This window comes from Lynx rufus, unplaced genomic scaffold, assembly GCF_022079265.1.
Source record: "Lynx rufus isolate CCGP_SWC_20201006 ecotype Redwood Valley unplaced genomic scaffold, mLynRuf1.p SCAF_9, whole genome shotgun sequence".
Taxonomy (NCBI): Eukaryota; Metazoa; Chordata; class Mammalia; order Carnivora; family Felidae; genus Lynx; species Lynx rufus.
Genome location: NW_025814897.1, coordinates 16,267,079 through 16,294,314, shown reverse-complemented (window position 1 = coordinate 16,294,314; position 27,236 = coordinate 16,267,079). Strand labels below are relative to the sequence as shown.

The following is a 27,236-nucleotide window of genomic DNA, read 5'->3' as shown; positions in this document are numbered from 1 at the left end:
AAAGCTCCACCATCAGGAGTGCATGCGTATGTGTGTGCGCTCAAATGTAGAAAAATACACGAGGTGGCACAATACCTGTTAATATGCGGGAAGGCAATGAATACCCTCAGATAGAGATTATTTTCTCTTAAAAAAAACATATCATTAATTTTTAAACTTAGATCCTGTTACATCATCTCAAATCAGCAAGCAGACACCAAAGTATGAGAGAGTCAAGAGTCTAATAAACATTCATTTTATAATACTCTTTATTTGATTCAAGAATCTTCCTTCTTTGTGTACACTGGAATGTTATATTCCCTATGTATTTTACAGGGTTACAAAACGTCTTTCATTTTAAATATTACCCCAAAAGTAATTTCAGAAAAAAAAAAAAACGTTGTGAAACTAAACAGCTTTAAAAAAATCGTATGGACAAGCAACTTTTTCAAACAAAACTGGATTAATAAGATTTCTTGCCTATTTAACTACATGACAGATTTCTTGTCCCAGTCCCCTTCCTCAGAAAAACCTCGTGTGGAAACCAAGCCAGAGATAAGGATTCTTCCCTGATGCAGTTAAGGGAAAGGGAAAGGCCAGAAATTTCTTTGGCAATCAATTCCATCCGTGGCCATCTGTGTGTGGCTGCTCTGCTTCGAGGACAGCACACTCTTTGCAGGGGAGGCCAGATGTTGTCCCCAGTGGGAGTGGTACTCTCCAGCCAGCTGGAAGCGCAGCAGGTCACCTAGTCACCCACCTCGCCCCCTTCCTGGGGCTACAGCCCAGCAGCTCAGCCAGCATACGAAGTGCAATCCTGGGTTAAAAAGCCCAAGTGGGGCTGGCTGATGGAGTCTTCTTCACTGCAAGAGTAATGGGTGAGATGGGCGCGAGGACACGCAAGAGAAAAGGCTCAAGGGAGGAAAAGGAAGGATTTCACAGACAGGGAGAGTTGGAAAGGACCGGGTAACGCACAGAACAGCCAAGAGGAAGGAGGTGGCGAAATCGAGGCAATGTGAGTAGATCACAGAGACCATGAGCTCTCACGTTTTAGCTGAAGTACTCAAAATGTAAAGAACTAGAAGCTTGGGTAGCACCAGCAGCAGACATGATTACCTGTGGATGTGAAATCCCTAACCGGACATAACCATTCTCCTCTCAGGCATCTTGAAGCGGGGCTATGCCATTTGAAAGGTGCTTCTCAGCTATCTGTAATAGTGACACAGGTAGGCTTCACAGTACTGTTCTAAACTGGAGGGACAGGACTGGAAGGAAAACAACTTGGCAGAGGAACGGAGGGATGAGTGGATATAGGAAAATGACAAAGGACGTCCTTATCTTTTAACTTCTAGACCTCGTGCCCCTTAAGCAGTTCGCCTGAATAGCCTGAAGATCGAGAACTGGTTAGATCAACTGTTTCCAAGAGTGCCGAATATAATGCCTATATACAGATGATCCCAGCACTTGATTGAATGTACAGAAAGAAAAAAAATGAGGGTTAAAGAGTCTGAAAGATCAAAATGTGGAGAAAAAGAGGGAAAAAAATAAAAATAAAATGTGAAAGAAAACTTTTTAAACAAAGTACGAAATGTAACTATATTCAGGGATTAAAACAAAGGAGCAACGACTGAGGTGAAGGCAGAGAAGCTGTTTAACTGGGGGTATTCTCTGGAGAGCGTGCTTTCCTGCTGGCCAGTGAAATCTGCCAAAGAAATCAGCAGCCTTTCCCTTTATGTTTGTGTCTTTCTTTGCCAAAGAACGTCTCTGTGACACTTAAACACTGAGGGTGAGTTGAGGGTCCTTGCGCGCAGAGAATCGTGCATTGTACCAGAAAAAAAGGGTCTCCAATGGCTTGTAGATTTGGAAAAAACTCTTCAGCCACTGTTGGCTTCTTCTTTATTAATTTGAAATTTTTCCTTTCTGGTTCCCTCTCCTTGGTATTACAGGATTTCATACTTATCCACTAGGAAAGTGGTCTCTGTGGAAAACCTTACAGGGCTGTTTCCATCTACCTGGGTCACTTTGGTAACCTAGGGAAACAAACAAAGAATAAGGTAAAGCAGGAGGGCAAGTCTCCAAGGTGCCGACTAAATTCTCAGGACAGAATGGATCAAATTCCCTTAAAGCAGCATTAAAAATAACTCAAAAATACTAACAAAGTTCAAGTCACAATTGGATCTCACAGTGGCACCCGTCCCCACTGACATGATTAACCGGCTTCCCACACAGAAAAGACAACTGATGGGATGAGATTAGAGTGAGTGGTTATCAAGTAAAAGATCTAGAAATGAGTGGCCATTACCCAGGTCCTGCCCCATAAATCCTATGAAGTTCACAGACATTTTATCAGGTTGATCAATTAATATTTTGACCCCAAATGCAAAATTCTAACACTTCAACTTTATTTGCTTGACTTGCTGTCAAAGTGTAAGTGGCTCTATCACACGTATTTTCTAGACATGGCTGTGTCCTTCTGTGACATCTCGTCTTTTCCTTTTAATTATAAATGTCTAGTTTAATGAATTACCTGTAACAATAGTGCCTGTAATGGCATCAACATGATGCCTGAACCACTGATTCATATTTTCTAATGAAGTTTTTCAAAAGTTCCCAAACAGGAAAATGTACCTTTTTTTTTTTTTAAGTTGTTTTGTTGTTGTTTTTTTGTTTTAATTTAAGTATAATCTCTATACCCAGCGTGGAGCTCAAACTCACGACCCCAAAATCAAGAGTCGCATGCTCCTCCTCCGACTGAGCCAGTCAGGAGGCCTGAAAATGTACCATTTCTATTTAATGTCTTGGGTTCAACCACATGCTCCCAATATTGATAGCCTTATGCCTATAATTAAGAGTGGAGAGAGAACTGCTTTTTAAAATGATCCAACACAGGAAGGAAACTGTAATCTCCCAAATACTTAGAGGAGAGCCAGAGACCATCTGGGAAGATAAGATAGTGCCACAATAACAAGCAAATCACCAAGTCAGAGGGAACAATGACAATATGAACCGGGCCCTTGTAATGCAACTTCAAAAACTGGAGTAACAAGGAGTTAAAAATAACGATCTAAAGAAACAGCTCGCAAATTTCCTTTGCTTTGCCTATCTAAAGGGCAAAGTTGGTAACAGAATTGGTTGATGATTATCTGTACTAATGAAGGGATGCAGTAACACAAAAAATCCAAATATTGTATCCATTTGTATTAGAATCACTTTTGAGAGGAAGTAATATTGCCTTCCAAATAAACTTTCCTTCCTTGTGTTCAAACTGAGTGGCATATAAAAGGGATAAGAAAACCTTGGGTTGCATGTTTTGGTAAAAGGTTTTAAAAATATATGAGATTATTTAGAAAAGCAGGAAACTAAGAGATCTAAATCGTGCACAATCCATAAATGCTTTTATATATATTCATATTCAATTCCTTGACCTTGTCCAATCTAGAGAGGAAAACTGAGTTAAAACAGGAGAAGAATTTGACCAAGACCATTCAATGAGAGTCAATAATGTAATCTGCAGTAATACCAGCTCTTCTGATTTTTTTTTTTTAACGTAAGTTCTAGGTCCAATGTAAGACTTGAACTCACAACCCCAAGATCAACAGTCGCATGCTCTACTGACTAAGCCAGCCAGGCAGGCGCCCAACTTTTCTGATTTTTGATCCCATGCTGCCTATCTGGCATCTGTCCCACCACTTTCCCCGTTATGTGCTATTAAAAGGTGGTACCTGTATGTTACAGTAGTTTCTTTTGGAGATGAAAGAGACTTGAACAGGGAAGAAATCATTGGGCTGCCCAGCAATGCTGAATTCAAGGCTGCCACTCTTATTTTTGGCATCAATCACTGGCAGGCACCACTCCAAGGTATTTCGTCGACTGTCATGTCGATACTCGCCATCAATCTCGCCAATCACCGGTGCGCCGACACCGGATCTGTCATGAGAAACACCTGTGTCACATTAGCTGTCCAGAGCTGGAAGAATTCTGCCAAGGAAAACCAGCCCCGAATTTGATTATGCTCCTCAAATTCTGCCCACTTTATATGATCCTTGAAAAAAAAAAAAAACGAGGTTCCCTAATAACTGCAAGGATCAAACAGTCTTAGCACCTTGGCCAAAGGGTCCCACTCACTGCCTTTTATAGATATGGATACATGCAACCATGGGTAATTGGCAGATATATCCGTCGGCTGCTCCAACTTGTGGATCAGATCTGAAGCTAGCAGGGGACTGAGACTGACGAACATGTGAAGGGGGATGTATTTCCAAAAGTCCTGCACCAAGGGTCTGTTGCCCTGTCGAGAAAGAATTTTAACATAATGCAGCTCTCTTTATAGGTGACAATGGGGGGAACAGAGGGTGATTGTAGTGGTGGGAAACCTTACACACCATTACGTGGTTATTTAGAATGGAAATAAATTGTCTTTGAGAAGAGTTTTCAAAAGACCTTAGAACAAAAAAAAAAAAAAAAAAAAAAAAGACCTTAGAACATTTCAAAACTTGTACTTGACGCCAACGGGTCTGATTTACAATCCAGTAAGCGGACTTTTATTTGATAAGTGAAAACACAATTTCCTCTGCCCAGAATGTGAACATGACGGGAGAAAAGACACACAGCTGTTCTTTAGTCTGCAAGAGAACCAGGGCTAGTTAGGATGTACTCTGTACCCCCAAATGTGGCTGATCGGCAGTGTCACCCCTCCTACACATTCTAAATTTACCATCTTTTAATTCGCCAATGACATTAAATGCTTGTATTAGGGACACAGTAAATAAGGAAGACAAACATTTTAAGGGCGATACAACATGATCAGCTCTTCCCTATCCATTTTATGGTCCCAGTTGTATATATGTTTCTTCCTCTGCTCTTGTTCCGATTCCGATTCCGATCTCTAAAATCGAATCAGTTCTAGACAACAGAGTGAAATGTTGTGTAAGGGTCTTTTCTGGAGACTACTGCAAAACTGAACTAAGACACAGGAAACCACCATAACCACAATTATAGGGTAGATGGAGAGGCCTAAAAATTGTGGCATCCTAAAAATAGCGTAGTAAAACAAATCTTGACAAAACAAAACCCACACCTGTCACCAACGCCCAACCCCTACAATGGTTCAAGGTAGCCATCTATTGTTCTAAAAGAATAACCATGGTGTGAAGAATAAGATAGTTACTCCAATAAAGAAGAGATTGGTAATAAAGCATACTTTTTATTTTTTAAATTTTTAAAAAAATGTTTGAGAGAGAGAAGATGAGAAGGAGTGGGGGAAGGGCAGAGAGACAGGGAGACAGAGAATCCCAAGCAGTTTCCACATTGTTAGCACAGAGCCCCATTCAGGGCTCGATCCCATGAACTGAGAGGTCATGACCTGAGCCAAAGTCAAGAGTTGGACACTTAACCTACTGAGCCACTCAGGTGCCCCAAGCATATTTTTTTTAATGGAAAAATAAGAATGACTAAAAACCAGGGGCGCCTGGATAGCTGAGTCAGTTGAATGTCCAACTTTGGCTCAGGTCATGATCTCACAGTTCTTAGGTTTGAGCCCTGCATCAGGTTTGGGCTGACAGCTCAGAGCCTGGAGACTGCTTCAGATTCTGTGTCTCCCTCTCTCTCTGTCCCTCTACCACTTGTGCTCTGCCTCTCTCTAAAAAATAAATATTAAAAAAAATTTTTTTTTAAATCCTTCCATTTAAAAAAATGATTAAAAACCTGACCTGGCCACATAAATGTCTGAAAGACATCAAAAAGGAAACAAAACTACAAATTAAATTAGTACCATTTTCTCTGCAATAATAACAATATAACAATAAAAATACATTAAGAATATGCTTATTAGGTATAATGACACCCAATGCTTAATCACGGGAGGTAGGTACTGAGAGGAAGAGGAGAGGGGCTAGGAATTCATTGGTGATATAATAGCGCACACTCAATGGAAGTGAGTGCTAGTGAGATTAACTTGAGGGAGAGTATTTCTAGATGATCCTGGAAAGTAGGCCATTTAAGCACAGAACAAAAACTTATTGGAACTGATTTTCTAGGGGTGATGGATATTATCATTATCTTTATTGTGGTGATGGTTTCACAGGTGTCTATGTGTCAAAACTTATCAAATTGTACAATTTAAATATGTGTAGTTTGTGGTAGGTCAACTAAACCACAATAAAACTGTTAGGAAATTCACTAAAACTAATGTAGATATGTATTCCAGCAAGAATAGTTCCCTTGAAAATGTACTCTCAGGGCACCTGAGTGGCTCAGTCGGTTAAGCGTCCGACTTCAACTCAGGTCATGATTTCACAGCTTGTTGAGTTCAAGTCCCATGTCGGGCTCTGTGCTGACAGCTCAGAGCCTGAAGCCTCCTTCAGATTCTGTGTCTCATCTCTCTTTGCCCTCCCTGCCCCCTCCCATGCTCTGTCTCTGTCTCTGTCTCTCTCTCTCTCAAAAGTAAATAAACGTTAAAAAAAAAGAAAGAAAGGAAGGAAGAAAGAAAGAAAAAATGTACTTTCATCTTTAGCTGAAAGTTTAGAGAGCAAAGTGAAAGATTCAGTCAGATTCAATTTCTTTGAGTAGCAAACAAAACTGAGAATGGTTTTTGACAGAGAACTGGCTCCTCCTTCTGGAAGTCTTCATTACTACAGGAACAAACAGGCCCAACATCTGAAAACACAGCTCTAGAACTACAACTGGCTGTTTGAGTTGGTTTTAAAACCGTAAATCCACTCCTTTTAACGTGTACAGCTCCGTGCACTTTGACTATGTAATCTCGTAAGCACTATCACAATCAAGTCAGAGAACATTTCCATCATCCTCAAAAGTTCTCTTGTGCCCTGTTAGTCAACTGCCTTCCTCTCTATCTCCTGACTTCTGTTCTAGGAGTATGACACATTTTCACAATGTCCGATAAGTGGAACCATATAGTATCGAAGCCTTTTGTATCTGGTTTCTTTTACAACTGATCTTTTTAGGAAGCAGATTTTTATGATGGATAGCCAACTGAGTGCTGCCTCCAAAACAAGTTCCGAAAGGTTAGTTCTAGAAGCCCAGCACAGAAAAAACTGATTATGTCGGGGACACCACTTACGGGAGTGGGATGGTGATAATCACATCATTCAGTTCTAAATGATCTTCTTGCAGCTCATATTCTATGTTGACATCACAGCCATTTCCACTCTCTGAGGGCCAGCAATTAACTGAGAAGAAAAGCAAACCAGGAATACTCAAATACTAAAAGGAGAGTGGAGAAAAGTTAAGACAGCAAATCAAAACTGACAGCTGCAGGCCTTAAATATCCTAACATAGGGGCGCCTGGGTGGCGCAGTCGGTTAAGCGTCCGACTTCAGCCAGGTCACGATCTCGCGGTCCGTGAGTTCGAGCCCCGCGTCAGGCTCTGGGCTGATGGCTCAGAGCCTGGAGCCTGTTTCCGATTCTGTGTCTCCCTCTCTCTCTGCCCCTCCCCCGTTCATGCTCTGTCTCTCTCTGTCCCAAAAATAAATAAACGTTGAAAAAAAAAATTTAAAAAAAAAAAAAAAAAAAAAAAATATCCTAACATAAACTATTATAAATAACAGTTTCAAAAGTAAAGCTATTAAAAATGAAAGCTCATGATTAACATACACAAAACCCAGCACTAAGTCCATTTTGAAAGAAGGTCATTTTGTCAAAAAAGCATTCTGCTGTGGCAATGAATGTAGAGTGTACAAGCCAGGGCTTTTTGTGGTTCTCAGTGTGGACTAGTTTAGTGGGACTGACCAGAAGCACTTACTTGTCAGTGGAATAAAAGATTCTTCTGTGGTTTGTAGCCTCCACTTTAGTACCCCTACGTCACTGTTGACTGGGAACGACTTCTCTGGATTCTTCAAGCCAATTAGAGATTCTGCAGTGAAAAGTTTTTTATCCACATTTGGATGGGTCTAAAATAAGAAGGAAAAGAAAACTTCTGAGTTTCAGGCATTATGAGACAGGAAATAGGGGTGCCTGGTGGCTTAGTCAGTTAAGCGTCCAACTCTCGATTTCAACTCAGGTCATGATCTCACGGTTCTTGAGACTGAGCTTTCAGCCAGAGCCTGTGTCTCTGCTTTCAGCCAGAGCCTGCTTGGGATCCTCTCTCTCCCTCTCTTTCTGCCCCTCCCCCACTCATGCTCATTCTCTCTTTCAAAATAATAAACATGAAAAAAAAAAACAAACCCAGAAATTTATGTTAAAAAAAAAAAAAAGAAAAGAAATTCCTTCTGGTCTTACATGGCCCATAATCTAAATATCTAAGATAGAATACCATGGGGCACCTGGCCAGGCCAGTTGGTGGAGCATGCAACTCTTGATCTCAGGGTTGTGAGTTCAAGCCCATGTTGGGTATAGAAATTACTTAAAAATAAAATCTTATAAATAAATAAATAGAAGAGAAGAGAATAGGAGTACCTAAACAACGCCAATTCCTTTTGATTTGAAGAAAAATTTCCCTTCTTTGAAGAATTTTAAAAAGATTTAAGACATTTTAAAAGTAATAATTAAAATAATTTCAAGTCTAAACTATTTTGTTTGTAATTGAACAAGTTAATAACTTTGTAATTGAAAAAAGTTAAATACATTCAACCAAGTCCTTTCTAAAAATACTTCACAGGAAGCAACATCATGGGAGAGCCAGGCAAGCCAAGTAGAAGACTAAGGTTAGATGCTGATCAGTTGCCAGGGTCAGATATGAGTCCTGGCCTTATAGTCAGCAGGCAGGAGAAGGAAAAGTTCTGTTGAAAGGTTAGCTGCAATCTTGCCAAGAGCACTCAAGTTGTTAAAATTCAGGCCATGTAAGATGGACTACAGAAATCATATTAATGGGGCGCCTGAATAGCACAGTCAGTTAAACATCTAACTCTTGATTCTGGCTCAGGTCATGATCTCAGAGTTTGCAGAGTTTGATGTCCCACATGGGCTCTGTGCTGACAGTGCCAGAGCCTGCTTGAGATTCTCCCTCTTTCTCGCCCCTCCCCGGCTCACACTCTCAGTCTCTCTCTCAAAAAATAAATAAATAAACTTTAAAAAGAAATCAGGGGCACCTGGGTGGCTCAGTCGGTTAAGTGTCCGACATCAGCTCAGGTCACGATCTCAATTTGTGGGTTCGAGCCCCACGTCGGGTTCTGTGCTGACAGCTCAGAGCCTGGAGCCTGCTTCGGATTCTGTGTCTCCCTCTCTCTCTGCCCCTCCCCCCAAAATAAATAAATATATAATATAAAAAAAAAGAAAAAAGAAATGTTTTCTGTGTTCTATGGTTCAAAGGAGAAACTCCAGTTGACTCCCTTATCCAAAACCTCTCCACACCTGTAGCTGCACCCCCTTCTTATCTTCATTCTCTACATGAAGACGAATTCGGCCAAACTTATCATCTGAGATCCTAAGCATGATCATGCCATGCAACTCCATATTCTGCAATCCTCCATCTCGGCCACAGGTGAGTGTGATCTTTTCCTCAATCTTCATGTGCACACTGTAGGGAAAAAGTAATAAAATCTGTTCATAAAAGCAGGAACCAGAATTCCCTTTCTCCAGGGTTTAATGGTAATGAGCCATCAACAACTTATTTTAAGGTGCTACTGCTGTACGTACAAAATTTAAAGCACTAGATTCAGCCCACAAAGTCTCAGCTGTGCAAACAATGTCATTCACTAAAGAAAGGGTTATAATGGCAGAAGTATGGAAATAACTCAAGTGTCTATCAGGAGGGAACTGCTTAAACACATAAAGGTACGTCCACAAAAATGAACACTGCTGTGAAGAAAGGGGGCAACAACTGAAAATGCTTTTCATTTGAAAATAATTTCAACAATGAAAAAAATTAAAATTATACCAGAAATACATTTATACACTTTTTAAATGCTGTTAACGTTTTGCCCCACCGTCTGTTTTATCATTTGCATACTCTCTACAACTATTATTTGATTTCTTTTCCTGAACCATTTAGAGGCAGATTATACATACCATGGCCCTTTAGCCCTAAACACTTCAGAGTATTGCAAGAATAGGATATTCTCTTACATAACCAAAGTACACATTAACTTCGTAAACGAACATTGATACTTTGTTTAATCTACCAACCATATGCCAATTTTGTCAGCTGACCTAATAATGTCCTTTAAAGTTGTACAAGATCCAGTTTAGGATAAAGTCTTACATTTAGATGTCACGTCTTTATAGCTTCAAATAAGGATATTCTCATCTCCAAAATAAGTTAGTGAAAAAAGCAACTGGAAAATGTACCTAGTATGTTATTACCACTTACAAATAAAAAGAAAAAAAATACATATATTTTTATTCATCTACATATAGACTATACTCCTCAGAAGAATACAAGAAGAAACTAATTAATACTAGTTGCCTCCGAAAAGACAAACTTGCCTGGCTGGGTGGGAGAAAGACTTTTAATTGTAACACTCTTTGAACCTTTTGAATTTTGAACTATATGAATGTATAACCTAACACAAAAAAATAAGTGAAACAAAAAGTGCTGCCTCTCTGGGCAATTACGAAGTACAAACTATCCATATCCTTTACTACAACTATTTTTAACTGGGTGAACTGCAGAAGCTAAGAAGAATATTCTGGCATCCTATTTTGTTCTCTGTTCTACCACAGAAGTCTTCCCAGAAACAGAGGAATGAGACTCAAGACCACAAAGGAGTGCATCTTCAAATAGCGCAGGGGCCCATGCGTCTTCACAAGAGTCTGCTCTGTGCTCAGCAAGTATTTCATCATTTAGCAAAGAACCTCAAGCCCTCTCTAATACATGACAGTTTCCAGCATCTTTTTAAAATAGTGTCATATACTAAGCAACCACCAGGAATAGCAAAGGAGCTTTAGCGATTTAAGAGATTTATCCCAATGTATCCCTGTTCATTTCATTACAGAAAAGGATATACAAAACACTCCTCTTTCATGCACACCTGATAAAAGTATCCTCCCAGACTCATCTTTCACTTGACCCCAAAACCATCAGCAACAGTAGAAGGTCTGGGCTTCAAGACAAGAAATCTGAGTCATGAATATGTGAACTTGGTAACTAAAAATGTTACCAACCAATCCTTAGATCAGAAATATTCTATACTGAGTTTAAGTACTGAAATATTCTATACTGAGTTTAACTACTGAAAAGGCAAACGAAGTTAATTTGCTATTAAAGATATTTATACATTTCATATTAAAGATTGGTTCTCCTGAAAGTTTAATTAGAAGAAGATATGCCAAAATACAGTGTAGGGCTGCTACACCTCTAGCTCTCTAATTCAAGTCCACTTTTTTTTTTTAAATATGGAAGCTTCTCAAATTTGCGTGTCATCCTTGCACAGAGGCCATGCTCATCTTCTCTGTACCGTTCCTATTTTAGTTTATGTGCTGCCCAAGAGAGCACTAATTCAACTCCACTTTAAGAGACAAGGCACACACTAGGCATGAAGACAAGTTACTTATAAATTTAGCCAGCAGAGTTGATAAAAGGTAAGTTCTAAACTTCATAGGAAATAAATAGCTGAGAGCCACAGTTAAAATCACGGTTAAAAAAGAAAAAAAAAAAAAAAAAAAAAAGACCCCGTGCTAAAATCTGGAATATATTCTAAGTCTTTTTTTTTTTTAACACTTTGATTTTATCATTATCTTGAGAGAGAAGGAGAGAGAGAGCAAGTGAGCGTGAGCAAGGGAGGGGCAGAGAGAGAGGGAGAGAGAAAGAATCCCAAGCAGGGTCCACGCTGTCGTCACAGAACCCAACCCGGAGCTCAATCTCACGAACCATGAGATCAGGACCTGAGCCAAAATCAAGAGTCAGAAGTTTAACCAACTGAGCCAACCAGGTGTCCCTAAAATATATCCTAAGTCTTTTAAATTCTAGAAAAACTAAAAGTCACATAAAGAATTTGTAATGCGCTAAAATAAACATTTTTAAATATATGGTCTGTTCTTACTGAAAAAGTTACTACTCACCTTTCCATATTAATGGGTGGAGCATGCACTTTGGTTGCATCAGAAGTACGCTTGCCCATATTGGAGGACATGATAGTTTCACCTTCAGATTTCAATTTGTCTACAAAATTATCTACTTCCTTCCCTTTGGCTCCAAGTTTCAAAGCCTTGCTGGGGCCTGAAGGCCTAAGTGGAAGAATAAGAAATAACAAAGTAAGAAAAAACATACACATGATTTTTAAAAATTAGTGAATTAGTAACCCCATATCATTGAAGCTTTCCCTAAAGCTGTTCTTTAAGAGGCATGTGCAGATCTCAAGGGAAAAATCAAAGTATCCTAGGGTTTAGTGGAGAATTAGACTATTCCCTGCCCAAACTGGCAGCCGAGTCACTATTAATACGTAAGCTTCAAGTACCTAAAGAGCAAAGGTACATTTATGTAAGCATGCATGATCAGATGAAAACTTTGTACTTTTCGTCCGGATAAATACACCTGTGCATAAACTGTTGCACATAGTACTTTCAGGTAGTTCAGATTCTCCCTGAAAGCCATTCACACTTAGATTAAAAAATGCTCCATAAATAGTTAAATAGCCCCTTCTTTCCCAAAATAAGGCAACTCTCATGGTATAATTTGTAAAAGAACTCTTTAACACAAAAATTCTCTACCTTCAGATTTCTCCTTTATCCCTTTATTATGTAGCCAATGTAGCCAAATTTAATATTACATCTTACTTCATCAAGTCATTCATAATTTCAACTTGCCAGAAATCAGTTATCACTCCACAACACACACATACAGCCTTCATCTGCCATTCTAGGGTTGCTGGTGATACACTGGACTATACCTGGCTGGTGCAGGTGCCACTTTTGGTTTATCGGTTTCAATGATGGTCTCTGTGATCATGGCAGCTGTGCTGCCTCCAGACACTGCAGAGCTTCCAAATCCTCCAAATCCTGGTGCTTTTTTGCCCTGCCTCTCTGCATCTCTTCGGGCCTGTTGTAATTCCTTTGCTTTACGCCGCATCTCAGCCTTGGCTTCACGTTCTTGAGTCTACACAAAGAGACATCCATGGATGTGGCTTTGAATATAGGAAAATCAAAATACTAAAAGCCTAAAAGAAAGACACACGAACAAGAACTCCCAAAGAAGACCCTATTTACCTCTCTAACTGCTCTGAACACCTTCTCCTCGTGAGAATCCATTTCCGTGAAGGTTCTAATCTGTGCCAGGTTAACATTCTCCCGGTATCCCAGGGCAACGATTTCATCAAAAGCAAAAATTAAATCAAAACAGTGCTCAGATATTTCATTCTCCTCTAAGGCTCGGCAATACTCAGGTATCTAATAGTGGACAGCAATGGAAAAGAGATTTAAGATCTATCAGCATTTATGTTTCCCAAGTCTTATTCTTTAAAGTACACATATTAAAAAAAAGTAAAATAAAATACACAGATGTCAATAATCCTGAATCCCTCTGTTAGATCCTCTACCCTTTCTTTTAAGCAAGACTTTGGCATAAAGTGTGTGTGTGTGTGTGTGTGTGTGTGTGTGTGCGTGCGCGCGCATGTTGTGTTGTATTGTGTTATATCAATAAGTCTTATCTGGGGCACCTGGCTGGCTCAGTAGATAGAGCATGCAGCTCGATCTTAGGGTTGTTAAGTTTGAGCCCCATGGTGGGTGTAGAGATAACTTAAAAATAAAATCTTAAAAAATAAATAGGGGCGCCTGGGTGGCTTAGGCGAATTAAGCAGCTAACCTTTTTTTTTAATGTTTATTTTTATAGAGTGTGTGTGCACACTCTCTCTTAAAATAAATATTTAAATAGATAAATAAATCTTATCTGATAAACATGATCTAAAAATATGGACACACAAGTGTCAGAACCACAAAAACAGATCGAAGCAACCACTTAAGGTCTGTGAAAGGAAAGGTCAGTTTGCACATTCTCTTTTGGGATACTTAGTCTAGGAGGGCACAAAGTGTTTGCTGAATGAATAGGGAAGAAGCTGTAGCAATAAACTGCTGGGGTAGGGGTGGGAGGCATGCGGCATGCAAACTGATAAGTAGCAGCTGCTTTGGGGGATAAACAGTTTCATAGGGAAAATTTAAAGCAGAAAACTATAACCCACCATTACAAAAGGACTCTTACCACTCTTGAGAAAAGCCTTAGGGTCTCCAGATCTTCTAGGATGTTACTGTTTTTGGTAGTGATCAGCACCATATACAGTTTCTCCATAGGCTGGTAGACATATCTTACACTCTCTGTTTCAACAAATGTATGCTGTTTTCCAGTGTTCATGAGCTTTGGAAACGCTGCTAACAAGCCCTCAATACGAGTTCGGGTCATCTCCACAAACTGTCGAGAAACAATAGCCTTTCCTGCTTTCGTGCAGACCGCTGCTGCCAACAGCACCTACCAGGAACATACATGAAGTAAATACAAATTATTTCTTCAAATCTGTTTTCTTAGCATCCTCAGATCTTACACAGAATGCCACACTCAGTTATTCAGTGACGTGACCTTCAAACTCTACTTCATTGTTCTTTTCATTCTAGTATGTAATTCATAAAGTAAAGCTACAATAGAGGAAAATGAAACTATCATTCCTATTTTTCAATACCATAGCTTAAGAAAAACTTAGTTAAAAAAAACAAAACACCTTTTTCCAAGTCTACAAATACGTTTGTTAACAGATTCCCTAGAACTCAGAAACGGACTGCTCTTTGCTTTGGCAGACCCATGAAGAATAGTTAAAAACTTTTTCTAAGAACAGAAATCTCCACAGCAAAACAGGTCTGACCAGGATTAAAGGTTTAAAGGAAGCCCCTTGACCTTTCCTTTCATTTTTACCTAGAACATGGATCCAATCTAGTGAGTCTAAGTTGATCTTTTGCTCTTTGATTAATAACGTTCCCATCCCACACTATCTTACCTCCAGATATGTAAACAATCTGTAAAATGAGAAACTGAATGACTCAATGTTTTACACAGGTTGTGACACCAATCAATGATCAAGACCTACAGCCTTTTCTCACAGTCTGGCATTCATTAAACAAAACAGCACCAAAAGAAGACGAAGAGGCCTCAAAAGCCATTAGCAGGGGAGTAAGAAAATTAAGTACAGTATTAACCGTCTCTACAGTCCAGGAACCCAAGAATTCACAAATACAAGTAACAAAAGGACTATTTACACATTTCAGAAGCCTCAACGCTGGAATACAACATCTGAAATAGCAGTATCCCACTAATCAGACTTCGCAGCTTTACAGAAACTGCCGAATAAGCGAGCAACTTGAAGAAAAAACAATTTAGTCAATTCAAATATTCCTACAGTCTCACTACATCAATAGGGTTCTATAACAATTAGATGAGAACACAATGTCCTTATGCACCAAGACTAGGTAATTAGGTTATTTGGGAGATAATTACCATCATGTTTATTTCCAAGCAGCTAGGTGAAAACAATTTATATTAGAGAAGTGTTTGGTCTATAGAGGTTCAGGGGCTCCTGGGTGGCTCAGTCAGTTGAGCGACAAACTCTTGATTTCATCTCAGGTCATGAGATTGAGCCCCGTGCTGGGCTCAGGGCTGCTGAGCATGGAGCCTGCATGAGATTCTTTTCTCTCTCTGTCCCTCCCCTGCACACATACACGAGCTCTCTCTCAAAATAAGTAAGTAAACACTAAAAAAAAAAGGTGGGGGGGGGGGCTTCAAATCTTCATGTTCTCTTTAAGAAACTGCCCGGGCCATCAGGGTATGCACTGGAAAAGCCACTAAGTATCTGAATGATGTCATTTACAGAAGCAATCTGTACCACTCTGTCACCACAAAGGTAGAGTTGGTAGGTGTGCCCAAGGCCAACCAGTGGGGCTGGACAAGGGTTGGTGGCCCAAAAAGAATACTGAATTTTTACTGTACATGCTTAAAAATGCACAGAGAAATGCTGAACTTAAGGGTTTAGACGTAGATTCTCTGATTACTGAGCACATCCAGGTGAACAAAGCCCCCAAGATGGGGAGAACTTACAGAGCTCATGGTCAGATCTACCCATACATGAGCTCTCTCTGCCACACTGAGATGATACTTACTGAAAAAGAGGAGACTGTTCCTAAACCAGAAGAGGAGATTGCACAGAAGAAAAAAAAAACCCAGAAGAAACTGAAGAAACAAAGACTGATGGCCTGGGAGTCAATTCCGTATAAAATAAGTGCAAATATGGTGTGCCTGGTGGCTCAGTCGGTTGAGCCTCCGACTTCGGCTCAGGTCATTATCTCACAATTTTTGAGTTCAAGCCCCACATCAGGCTCTGAGCTGACAGCTGGGAGCCTGGAGCCTGTTTTGGATTCTGTATCTCCCTCTCTCTCTCTCTGCCCCTCCCCCACTCATGCTATCTCTCTCTCTCTCTCTCTCCCCTTCAAAAATAAACATTAAAAACATACACATATATTTTAAAATAAATGTAAATAAAATTTAAAGTAGGGAAAAAATTTTTTTTAAAAATGTCCTAAATCATAAATACCCTCAGAAAAAAATCTTGTTTTGTAAATTACTTTTAAAAGGATCAAGAAAATATTTTTTTTCAGGGATTTTTATTTTTATTTATTTTTCTCAATATATGAAATTTATTGTCAAATTGGTTTCCATACAACACCCAGTGCTCATCCCAAAAGGTGCCCTCCTCAATACCCATCACCCACTCTCCCCTCTCTCCCACCCCCCATCAACCCTCAGTTTGTTCTCAGTTTTTAAGAGTCTCTTATGCTTTGGCTCTCTCCCACTCTAACCTCTTTTTTTTTTTTTTTCCCTTCCCCTCCCCCATGGGTTTCTGTTAAGTTTCTCAGGATCCACATAAGAGTGAAAACATATGGTATCTGTCTTTCTCTGTATGGCTTATTGCACTTAGCATCACACTCTCCAGTTCCATCCACGTTGCTACAAAGGGCCATATTTTGTTCTTTCTCATTGCCACGTAGTACTCCATTGTGTATATAAACCACAATTTCTTTATCCATTCATCAGTTGATGGACATTTAGGCTCTTTCCATAATTTGGCTATTGTTGAGAGTGCTGCTACAAACATTGGGATACAAGTGCCCCTATGCATCAGTACTCCTGTATCCCTTGGGTAAATTCCTAGCAGTGCTACTGCTGGGTCATAGGGTAGGTCTATTTTTAATTTTCTGAGGAACCTCCACACTGTTTTCCAGAGTGGCCGCACCAATTTGCATTCCCACCAACAGTGCAAGAGGGTTCCCGTTTCTCCACATCCTCTGCAGCGTCTATAGTCTCCTGATTTGTTCATTTTGGCCACTCTGACTGGCGTGAGGTGATATCTGAGTGTGGTTTTGATTTGTATTTCCCTGGTGAGGAGTGACGTTGAGCATCTTTTCATGTGCTTGTTGGCCATCCGGATGTCTTCTTTAGAGAAGTGTCTATTCATGTTTTCTGCCCATTTCAAGAAAATATTTTAGATAGAGAGTCACAGAGTATAAAAATTTCCAGTTGATTACTTTAAGAATGGCAGGGGTGCCTGGCTGGCCCAGTCGGTTAAGCGTCCAACTTAGGCTCAGGCATCATCTCACGGTTCAAGAGTTCGAGCCCTGAGTCAAGGCTGACAGTCGGGTGCTGACAGCTCAGAGCCTGGAGCCTGCTTCGGATCCTGTGTCTCCCTCTCTCTCTCTCTGCTCCTCCCCCCCCACCCCCCTCTCTAAAATAAAACAAGCATTAAATTTTTTTTAAATGACAAATAATCTAGCTTAAAAGTCCAAAAACAGTTATTTTTCCCCAAATATTTATATATTTTAAAATAAATAGTTTTGCACTCAAAAAAATCTATCTTTCACCAACACTGACCCCTTGGCCTTGGGAGGTTTTTGTCATCACCTACATATGAGGCAAAAAGATATACTGAAGATAGTAAAGGATACCAGAAAAAGAAAAAAAATGCAAAATGATTATGACACATTTCTCAAAGGCAATTATCCATTCCATGTCTTTAACTTTATTTATTTATTTTGGCTATAGATTTTTACTTTTTAATTTGGTTTTATTAAGGTATGATTAACGTATAAAATTGTAAAGATATTTAAAGTGTATATCGTGGCAATTCCATGTCTTTACATTAATCGTGTGAAATAAAGATTTCTTTAAATAAACGGAAGGGTAATTTTTGGTACACAAATAATGCTAATATTTTAATCTCTTTGTAGATGAAACTGACCTAAAATTATTACCAGGTCAAGAGTTATATTTGTACAGAAGGCCAAAACTAAATATACTCAAGAAATTTGATTTCACATTTTTAAAAATTTTTTTAAATGTCTTATTTATTCTTTTTTTTTTTTTTTCAACTTTTTTTTATTTATTTTTTTTGGGACAGAGAGAAACAGAGCATGAACGGGGGAGGGGCAGAGAGAGAGGGAGACACAGCATCGGAAACAGGCTCCAGGCTCCGAGCCATCAGCCCAGAGCCTGACGCGGGGCTCGAACTCACAGACCGCAAGATCGTGACCTGGCTGAAGTCGGACGCTTAACCGACTGCGCCACCCAGGCGCCCCTGTCTTATTTATTCTTGAGAGAAAGAGAGACAGAGCATGAATGAGGGAGGGGCACAGCAAGAGGGAGACACAGAATCCGAAGCAAACTCCAGGCTCTGAGCTGTCAGTACAGAGCCATGAGATCATGACCTGAGCCAAAGTCAGTGGCTCAACCAACTGAGCCACCCAGGTGCCCGTGATTTCACATTAATTTTTATCATAGGTTCATATTTCAACCATCTACAGATTTCTGGCAAAACAAAATTACTTTTTTCTTTTTCCTTTTTTAATTTTAGAGGGAGAGAGAGAGAGCGTGCACAAGTAGGGTAGAAGGGCAGAGGGAGAGAAAGAGAATCTTAAGCAAGTTCCATGCTGTGCAGAGAGCCCAACCCAGGGCTCAATCCCATAAGTTACCTGGATCCTGACCTGAGCCGAAATCAAGAGATGGACACTTGGGGCACCTGGGTGACTCAGTCGGTTAAGCGTTTGACTTTTGATTTTGGCTCAAGTCATGATCTCACTGTTGGTAGGATTGAGTCTCGAGTTGGGTTCTGCATTGGCAGCTCGGAACCTGCTTGGGATTCATTCTTTCATTCTTTCTTTCTTTGTTTCTTCCTTCCTTCCTTCCTTCTCTTTCTTTTCTTTCTTTCTTTCTTTCTTTCTTTCTTTCTTTCTTTCTTTCTCTCTCTCTCTCTCTCTCTCTCTCTTCCCCCCTCCTCCTCCCCCCTCCTCCTACTCATGCTTTCTCTCTCTCAAAATAAAATAAACATTAAGGAAAAAAGAGTCTGACACTCTACCAACTGAGACACCCAGGCGCCCCTGGCAAAATAATTAAAAAGATAAAAATTTAGTCACTGTTTCAGCTTACTAATAAGGACAAGCAGGTAAATCTCTGTACTGGTTCACTATTGGTTTACATGCCACATATGTCCAAATAATAATATTTTTGCTCCAAAATGTCCCTCAGAAAAGAGCCGTACTGCATAAAAAAACTTGTACATCAATGTTCATAGCAGCATCATTCATAATGATGAAAATAAGCTAAAAAGCGAAAACCCAAAAGTCTATCAACTGATGAATGGATAAACAAAGTGTATATCCATACAATAGAATATTAGTCATAAAAAGAAATGAAGAACATGCTACAACATGGATGAACTTTGAAAATATTGTGCTAAGTGAAAGAAACCAAACATAAAAGGCCACATCTTACATGCTTCCATTTATATGAAACATCCACAATTGGCAAAACGAAACAGAAAGTTGATTAGTGGTTGCCAGGGGCTGGGAAAGGGGAAATGAGCGACTGCAAATGAGTACAGGGTTTCTCTTTGGGGTTATGAAAATGTTCTAAGTTTAGATAGTGGTGATGGTTGTACAACTTAGTGAACATACTAAAACATCTACTGAATGATATAAATTTAAAAGGCTAAATTTTATGGTATGTGATTTATATCTCAATTAAAAATAAAAAGAAGGGCAGGGGCGCCTGGTTGGCTCAGTAGATAGAGGATGCAGCTCTTGATCTCAGTGTCATGAGTTCAAGCCCCATGTTGGGTATGGAGCCTACTTAAATTAAAATTTAAAAATTTAAAAAATTTCTTTTAATTAATAAAACAAAAAGGAGAGCAAACCCACAGATTAAGAGAGACTGAAGAAACCTGTCAACCAATCATAATATATAAATCTTATGTGACTCCTGATTCAAACAACTGTTAAAAAATGTAAGACAACAGGAAAATTTGAACAGTAAAAGAATAGTGAATGATAATAAGGAATTACTGATAATTTTAAAGGTGTGATATATCAATTAAAATATTATACAGAGTGCCTGGTTGGCTCAGTCAGAAGAGTGTGTGACTCTTCATCTCAGAGTTGTGAGTTTGAGGCCACATCAGGTGTACAGATTACTTAAATAAAATTAAAAAAAAAAATGCATCCATTCCACACAGATAGAACTTAGGTAAAACTAACACCAAAGTCAACACAAAAGGGACAAAGACACAAAGAAACAAAAGGCAACTTGTAACCAGAAAGGTATATGCTGTGAAGAGGAGCAAGTCACCTCCTTTATTTTTTTTTTTAATTTAATTTTTTTTTTCAACGTTTATTTATTTTTGGAACAGAGAGAGACAGAGCATGAACGGGGGAGGGGCAGAGAGAGAGGGAGACACAGAATCGGAAACAGGCTCCAGTCTCTGAGCCATCGGCCCAGAGCCCCACGCGGGGCTCGAACTCCCGGACCGCGAGATCGTGACCTGGCTGAAGTCGGACGCTTAACCGACTGCGCCACCCAGGCGCCCCTCCTTTATTTTTTTTAAGTGTTTATTTATTTTGAAAAAAGAGAGACACAGGAGCAGGGGAGGAGCAGAGAAAGAGAGAGGGGGGGAGAGAATCCCAAGCAGGCTCCGTGCTGTGAGCCCGGAGCCCAACACAGGGCTCTATCTCACCACTGTGAGGTCTTGACCTGAGCATAAATCAAGAGTGGGCCGTTTAACCAACAGAGCCCCCCAGGAACCCCCATCTACTTTGCTTTATTAATTGGGCTTGTCAAAGGCTATTTATAGATTGGTGGTCTCCATGTTAACATTATTATAAAAATAACTAAATAATTATTTATTGAACACCTACTATACACACCAGATGTTCTCCAGGAATACTAAGAGGAAACCGATTAGCATTCTTCCTTCCAAAAGCCTAGTAGGATCTTAAAAGGTCACATCACAAGAAAAACCATTTTGTAAGTAAGTATGGTGAAGGATGTTAACTAGACTTATTGTAATGATCATTTCACAACATATACAAATATTGAATCATCATGCTGTACGCCTGAAACTGATATAATGTTATATATCAATTATACCTCAATTTTATTTTATCTTTTTAATGTGTATTTATTTTTGAGACACAGAGGGACAGAACGTGAGTGGGGGAGGGGCAGAGAGAGAGGGAGACATAGAATCTAAAGCAGGCTCCATGCTCCAAGCTGTCAGCACAGAGCCTGACACAGGGCTCGACCCCATGAACCATGAAATCGTGACCTGAACCAAAGTCGGACGCTTAGCCGACTGAGCCACCCAGGCGCCCTATTATACCTCAATTTCAGAAAAAAGCCTACAAGGGATAAGACACAAATAAGTGTAATACTGGGCAGAATGTGTTAAGTAACATACTCTGGGATTTCAAAGAGATTACTTCTAGTTGGTAAGATCAGGGATGACCTGGTGAAAGAAACAGCACTTAAATCATGCTTTGATTAATTGGGGGAAGTTGAGTGTGTAAATATGAACAAACAGTAGAGTAAAACAGTAGGTAGGACCTAAGCAGAAGAGCTCTACTCTGAGACTCTCTTTGAGTCATTCCATTATACAGATACAAGCAAAATAAGGCTTCTGAAGTAGTACCAAAGTGCCCCACACTAAGTATGGCTCTAAACCTTGAAATACCCAAGACACCACAATCAGAGGGACCATGAAGCTGACACAGGTTTCTATTCACTATGTTATTCATGTCACCTCTGGAAGGTATGGTCACCTCTAAACAAGATAAATTTAACCTGTTCTAAATTAGCATTCATCTTCTTAAGTGCCTTGACATAATAAAGCTTCCCCTTCTTATCTGTGTTCACCAATGTCAAACACTTACTTATTTTTTTTTCAATGTTTATATATTTTTTGTGAAAGCAAGACAGAGAGAGCGAGGGGGGGGGGGGGCGGACAGACAGAATCCCAAAGTGTAGACAGAGCTCAATACAGGGCTCAGTCTCACAAACCATGAAATGATGACCTGGGCCAAAACCAACAGTCAAGACGCTTAAATGACTGGAGCCACCCAGGAGCCCCAACGTTTAACATTTATTAAAATACAGTATACACGGGCGCCTGGGTGGCTCAGTCGGTTGAGCATCCGACTTCGGCTCAGGTCACGATCTCGCGGTCCGTGAGTTCGAGCCCCACGTCAGGCTCTGGGCTGACAGCTCAGAGCCTGGAGTCTGCTTCTGATTCTGTGTCTCCCTCTCTCTCTGCCCCTCCCCTGTTCATGCTCTGTCTCTGTCTCAAAAATAAATAAAAGTTGGGGCGCCTGGGTGGCTCAGTCGGTTAAGTGTCCGACTTCAGCTCAGGTCACGATCTCGCCGTCCATGAGTTCGAGCCCCGCGTCAGGCTCTGGGCTGATGGCTCGGAGCCTGGAGCCTGGAGCCTGCTTCTGATTCTGTGTCCCCCCCCCTCTCTGTCCCTCCCCTCTTCATGCTCTGTCTCTCTCTGCCTCAAAAATAAATAGATGTAAAAAAAAAAATTAAAAAAAAATAAAAGTTAAAAAAAAATTTTTTTAAATAAAATACAGTATACACAACAAGGTAAGTTAATTTTTCTGACTGTAATTTGATCTGATTTTCTTTGGGGAAGAATGAATAAATATGATTCTCTATAAAGTTGCTTTATTTATTTATTACATTTTTGGAAAAGAACATTTAGACCTAAAAGGACCTTTCAAGAGACTGTGGTGGTTTTATAGATGTAAAAACCGAGGGCCCAAAAGTTAGATGACATCTCCAGGATTGTTGAAAACAAAACAACAAAAAACTATTAAGTTGAGCTTCATCAAACAACTTTCTCTTAATAATACTTAAGATGGTTTGAGTATATTATCATTTGTGTTTGGATTAAATAACAACTCTCTTCTACCCAGATTTAACTACATGGATCAGAAAGTTCTTGGAGTAAAGAAACCTAAAGAATTAGTTTCTGTTCTGCCTCTGTCACTAATTATATATTGCATAAGTCACTTAATTGCTTCCCCAAAATAGAGGTTTGTATGAAATCTACAGTGCCTTTGCATCTTTACAATTCTAAAGTTAAGCATATGAAAATTTTATAGCAACTAAAAGTGTACAATACCCCCACTTTACACCCACTACTCCAGTAGCAATTACTTTGGAACAGTATTTTACATTAATATTAAGCTGCTAAAAGGCAAACTGCCTCATCAAAACAAATCATGTGTGTGCAGACAGAGCTGTGTCTGAGATAAGCTGCCATACCATGTCTTCATCCCCACTAGTGATAAAGGTCTGAGAATAACAGGTAGTGATCCACCATAAACACGCACAATTCCCTACAGAAAAAAAGCTGAAGATTTCCTCGAACCTCTAGATGTTCCATATTCCTCACTCCCAGAACTAGGCAGTCACTTTTTCCTTTGTAAATGACTGCAATGATGTCATATACACATATCCGTGATTCATGATCATATTAAGGCTAGTTTCTACAACTGTCAGAGAGGATCACTTTGTCTTTCCTGTTTGCATGAGGTAATTACAGAGAGAATCAGAGGGATGATTACAATAAAATCTACACCTCATACAAAACCTAAAACTTGAAAGTTACTCAGTGAGAGTTTTAAGCTCATCCCAAGTTTCTTGTAGAGAATGAAAATAAAAGGACATTGTTCTCACTTTCGGCAGTAAAAACTTTCTACTTGAAGAATAAACAGTTGACAAATCAACAGAAACTCAAGAACTTTTTTCTTCTTTGCTGTACTCTCAAACAACAATCAAAAAGATACATAAAGAAAACAAAAGCTGTGCAGCTGCTATGTTATATACAAAGGTAAACAAAAGCAATAATAACACCCTAGTTGGGGACTGTTATTACTATGTAGGATTTCAGTTTCTCCCTCATTATGTGCAGATCATTCACAGGAACCCAAATCTAGCTTTCTAATAACTAATGACTTTTGGAACGGAATGTCATCATTTATATTCAGTGTGTCCAGTCTAGTTTACTCATTGCTATCCTCAGTGAATAAAACAGCATTCTGTAAGTAACCAAAGATTTTACAGACTGTTGCTACCATGAGACTTCATATCAAGTTTATGCCAATTCTAAATTTATTAAGACAAAGAACGGACCATACTATCTAACAAATGTTAAGAAAATAAGAACATGTTCTCATTAATTTGCAGAAAACTAGAAAGAAGATCTAATCAAAAGATGCCCTTTTTTGTACTTCACTTCATGACAAAGTCATCATAAGCCATTTGTTTCTGCATTTGTTCATTTATTTCCCCTACTAGGACTTCCTAATATGGGACATTTTGCATTAACTTCTTTGCATTAACAAAGGAAATTTATTTTTCAAAAATCAACATTTATTATACCTAAAACTGTCAATACTGTGTGTCAACTTTAAAACTTTGAAAAAAAGAAAAACAGGAAAATGACATACCTACAACCCTCCCACCAACATTTATGTACTGATATCTTCAACTTACTCTGAAATGCACTTAAAAAATTAAAAATTAAAAAAAAAAGGTGGAGAGAGGGATGGATGGATGATTAAATGAGCAATAAAATAAACATAGAGAAATGTTAATTATAGAATCTAGCTGCTGATGGGGCGCCTGGCTGGCTCAGTCAGTGGAGCATGAGACTCTTGATCTTGGGGTTGTAAGTTCAAGCCTGCACTGGCTGTAGAAATTACTTAAAAATAAAATCTTAAAAAAAAAAAATGTGGGTGAAATAACTGTGAAGTTATTTCAACTTTCCTAGATGTTTGAAAGTTTTATAATAAAATGCTGAGGAAAAATCATCTTTCAGAAGTTCTGATACAACTTTTAGACAGAATAAATCTTACAAAACGTGACCTATTTGGACATTTCTACTATCTAGGAATCTTTTAGTAAAAGAATAAAACCCAAAAACATTATACAGAAATAATACTTAATAATTTCTTAACACTCAGCAGAGCAGAATATACTGAGATAAGTTTTTCTCCAGAGTACACCAATCTGTGGGTATCTGGCTCTTGCCAAGTCCCATATAATTTTTTAAAATATGCATATTTAAATATGACACAACTGTATGTATATGCACATATTCAAATAACAAGTAAAATTTATTTTTATGTTTATCATTCAATACCTAAGGCTTTATCATCTCTCAGTTATCAATGAATTAAAAATATTAAGTTCCAGGGCGACTGGGTGTCTCAGTCGGTTGAGCATCCAACTCATGGTATTGGCTCGGGTCACCATCTCACGATTCATGAGTTTGAGACCCACATCGGGCTCTTCGCTGATGGTGTGGTGCCTGCTTGGAATCTGGTCTCTCCTCCCCTTTGCCCCTCACCTGCTTGTGCTCTCTCATATATTAAGTTCCAAGAACTTTTCAACAAACACGATTTTGTAAAGACTATCTGTATTTGGTTTATGTACTACAAGACTTTAATTTTGCTATTAAAATTATAATATGCTCTAAAATGCACTAAGTACACCAGGATGTAAACAGCCAAGGAATTTAAGAATCCCTATCCCAATATTGAGCCTCCTAGTGGAAATGAAAAACGGGAGTTTTTGAAACATTTATGTCCAACAGTAAAGTTTATGAGGCAAACCTTCTGGGTGCGATTTATTTGCCTGAAGCTGAAAACAAAAATCCTTCAGTGGTTTAAAAACCAAGCATGAATCCTACCCCTGCACCATCCAAGTTCTCATCTAAAAACGCTGTCAACAGAACTGAATAGGATTGGCACCAAACTATACTGTCACCTCTCAAGTGTGTAGGAAGATGCTTTAAATCAATTAATGAATTAACGGAATAAAAAAAAATCCTTCAAAAGATTTAAGAGCATAAAGTACACTAAGTCACTAGCTCATCTGGAACCAAAGAATTTCTCCTACTTCATAAATATCCACAAACTGATAAAGCCAAGATTTCGTGCTGTCAGCACTGTTTTGTCCCATCCTCAAACACATTAATCTTCCCCGTCTCTACAATAGATGAGAACATGAAGATCACGCATCTGAAGGCAAGGAACATCTGAAGAAGGGTGCAACCCCTTCTTCCCCCCCCCCCCCCGTGAGAGTTCCGATTACGATGTGCCACCTACACATTTTACTTCGGTAAGTTCCTTGAAAACAGAAAGCCTGTGTTCTCTATTACTCGCTCACATCTCCCTAACGCCCCATACACGGCATGTACTGGGTAACACTGACAAACGGACACACCTAAATTCTGTAGAAGTAGCGAAAGGTTTCAGGGACACCTGGGTCCTACAAACTAACGTCACAAGTTCCTCCTTCCTGTTCCATCTTCCTTTCGAACTTTCCTCTATTTCCCCCTTCCGAACAAACAAAAGAAGTCCTGAACACCAATGGGTTTGGATTCCGAGTATCAAGGGCCTACCAAACCCCGGGGATGAGAGGAGAGCCGATTACCGAAGAAAGGGAGCCCCCGCCCCCCCCCCCAAGAGGAGACCAGCCTGCAGAGCACGGCCCCCAGGGAACCCTCTGGACACTAGCACCGAGGTCTGCAGCGAGACGGTCTAAGCCACTCCACTACGCGGTTCTCGAACAGCAACACCCCGGGCCCAGAAGAGGAGGGTGCCCAGCTGGGCAGGGAGAAGGGGTGTGGGCGCAACGGGAAAGGGACTGCAGGCAGGTCCGTCGGATCTCCTGGGAGGTCGGGCACAGGGCAGGGAAGTCCACACGGCTCCCCGAGCCCCGAGGGAAGTGTCCGGCTCCAGGCCCTCTGGGCGGGACTCCTCTGGCCCCAGCACCAGGCCGTCTGGCAGGGACAACGGGCAAGGGAAGCAGACCCCGGCAATCCGGACTGGCTCGGATCTTACCATGGTGAGGACGGTGATGGGGCTCACTCGCGCTTCCGGCTCCACTGGGGCTGGGGTCAGGGGAAGGGGAGCACCGGCCGCTCCGGACCTGCCGCCCCCCTGTCAGGAGCCGCCGCCGCTTCGCCTCTTGCCAAGATGGCGGCCTCGAGCCACGTCTCCAA

General features: G+C 40.0%; 1 protein-coding gene and 1 non-coding gene across 3 annotated transcripts; both read right to left on the bottom strand.

Moving 5' to 3' along the window:
- Positions 1-230: 230 nt before the first annotated feature.
- Positions 231-27,219, bottom strand: ARCN1 (archain 1). Of its 2 annotated transcripts, XM_047070526.1 has the most exons (10): positions 27,076-27,218; positions 14,063-14,326; positions 13,075-13,254; positions 12,759-12,964; positions 11,932-12,096; positions 9,283-9,448; positions 7,736-7,883; positions 7,055-7,163; positions 3,699-3,903; positions 231-2,006 (listed from the first exon to the last, which is right to left on the bottom strand). In XM_047070526.1, exons 1-10 carry the CDS (start codon positions 27,076-27,078, stop codon positions 1,917-1,919), a joined length of 1,536 nt encoding a protein of 511 aa, XP_046926482.1. In that variant the 5' UTR covers positions 27,079-27,218; the 3' UTR covers positions 231-1,916. The 2 variants fall into 2 exon arrangements, with proteins under 2 accessions (XP_046926482.1, XP_046926483.1); XM_047070527.1 differs by lacking the exons at positions 231-2,006; positions 3,699-3,903 and adding an exon at positions 3,910-4,264 and having other exon boundaries at positions 27,076-27,219.
- On the bottom strand, positions 11,259-11,365 carry LOC124506512 (U6 spliceosomal RNA). The gene has a single exon (XR_006960775.1). It is a non-coding gene; the product is annotated as a U6 spliceosomal RNA (small nuclear RNA).
- Positions 27,220-27,236: the final 17 nt, after the last annotated feature.

Excerpts from the sequence above, each read along its gene's own strand:
- ARCN1 (XM_047070526.1), bottom strand. Across the intron at positions 7,164-7,735 it reads ATCTTTTATTCCACTGACAA|TTAATTGCTGGCCCTCAGAG; the intron begins GTAAGTGCTTCT and ends TTTTCTTCTCAG. Across the intron at positions 3,904-7,054 it reads ATTATCACCATCCCACTCCC|ATCCGGTGTCGGCGCACCGG; the intron begins GTAAGTGGTGTC and ends TTCTCATGACAG.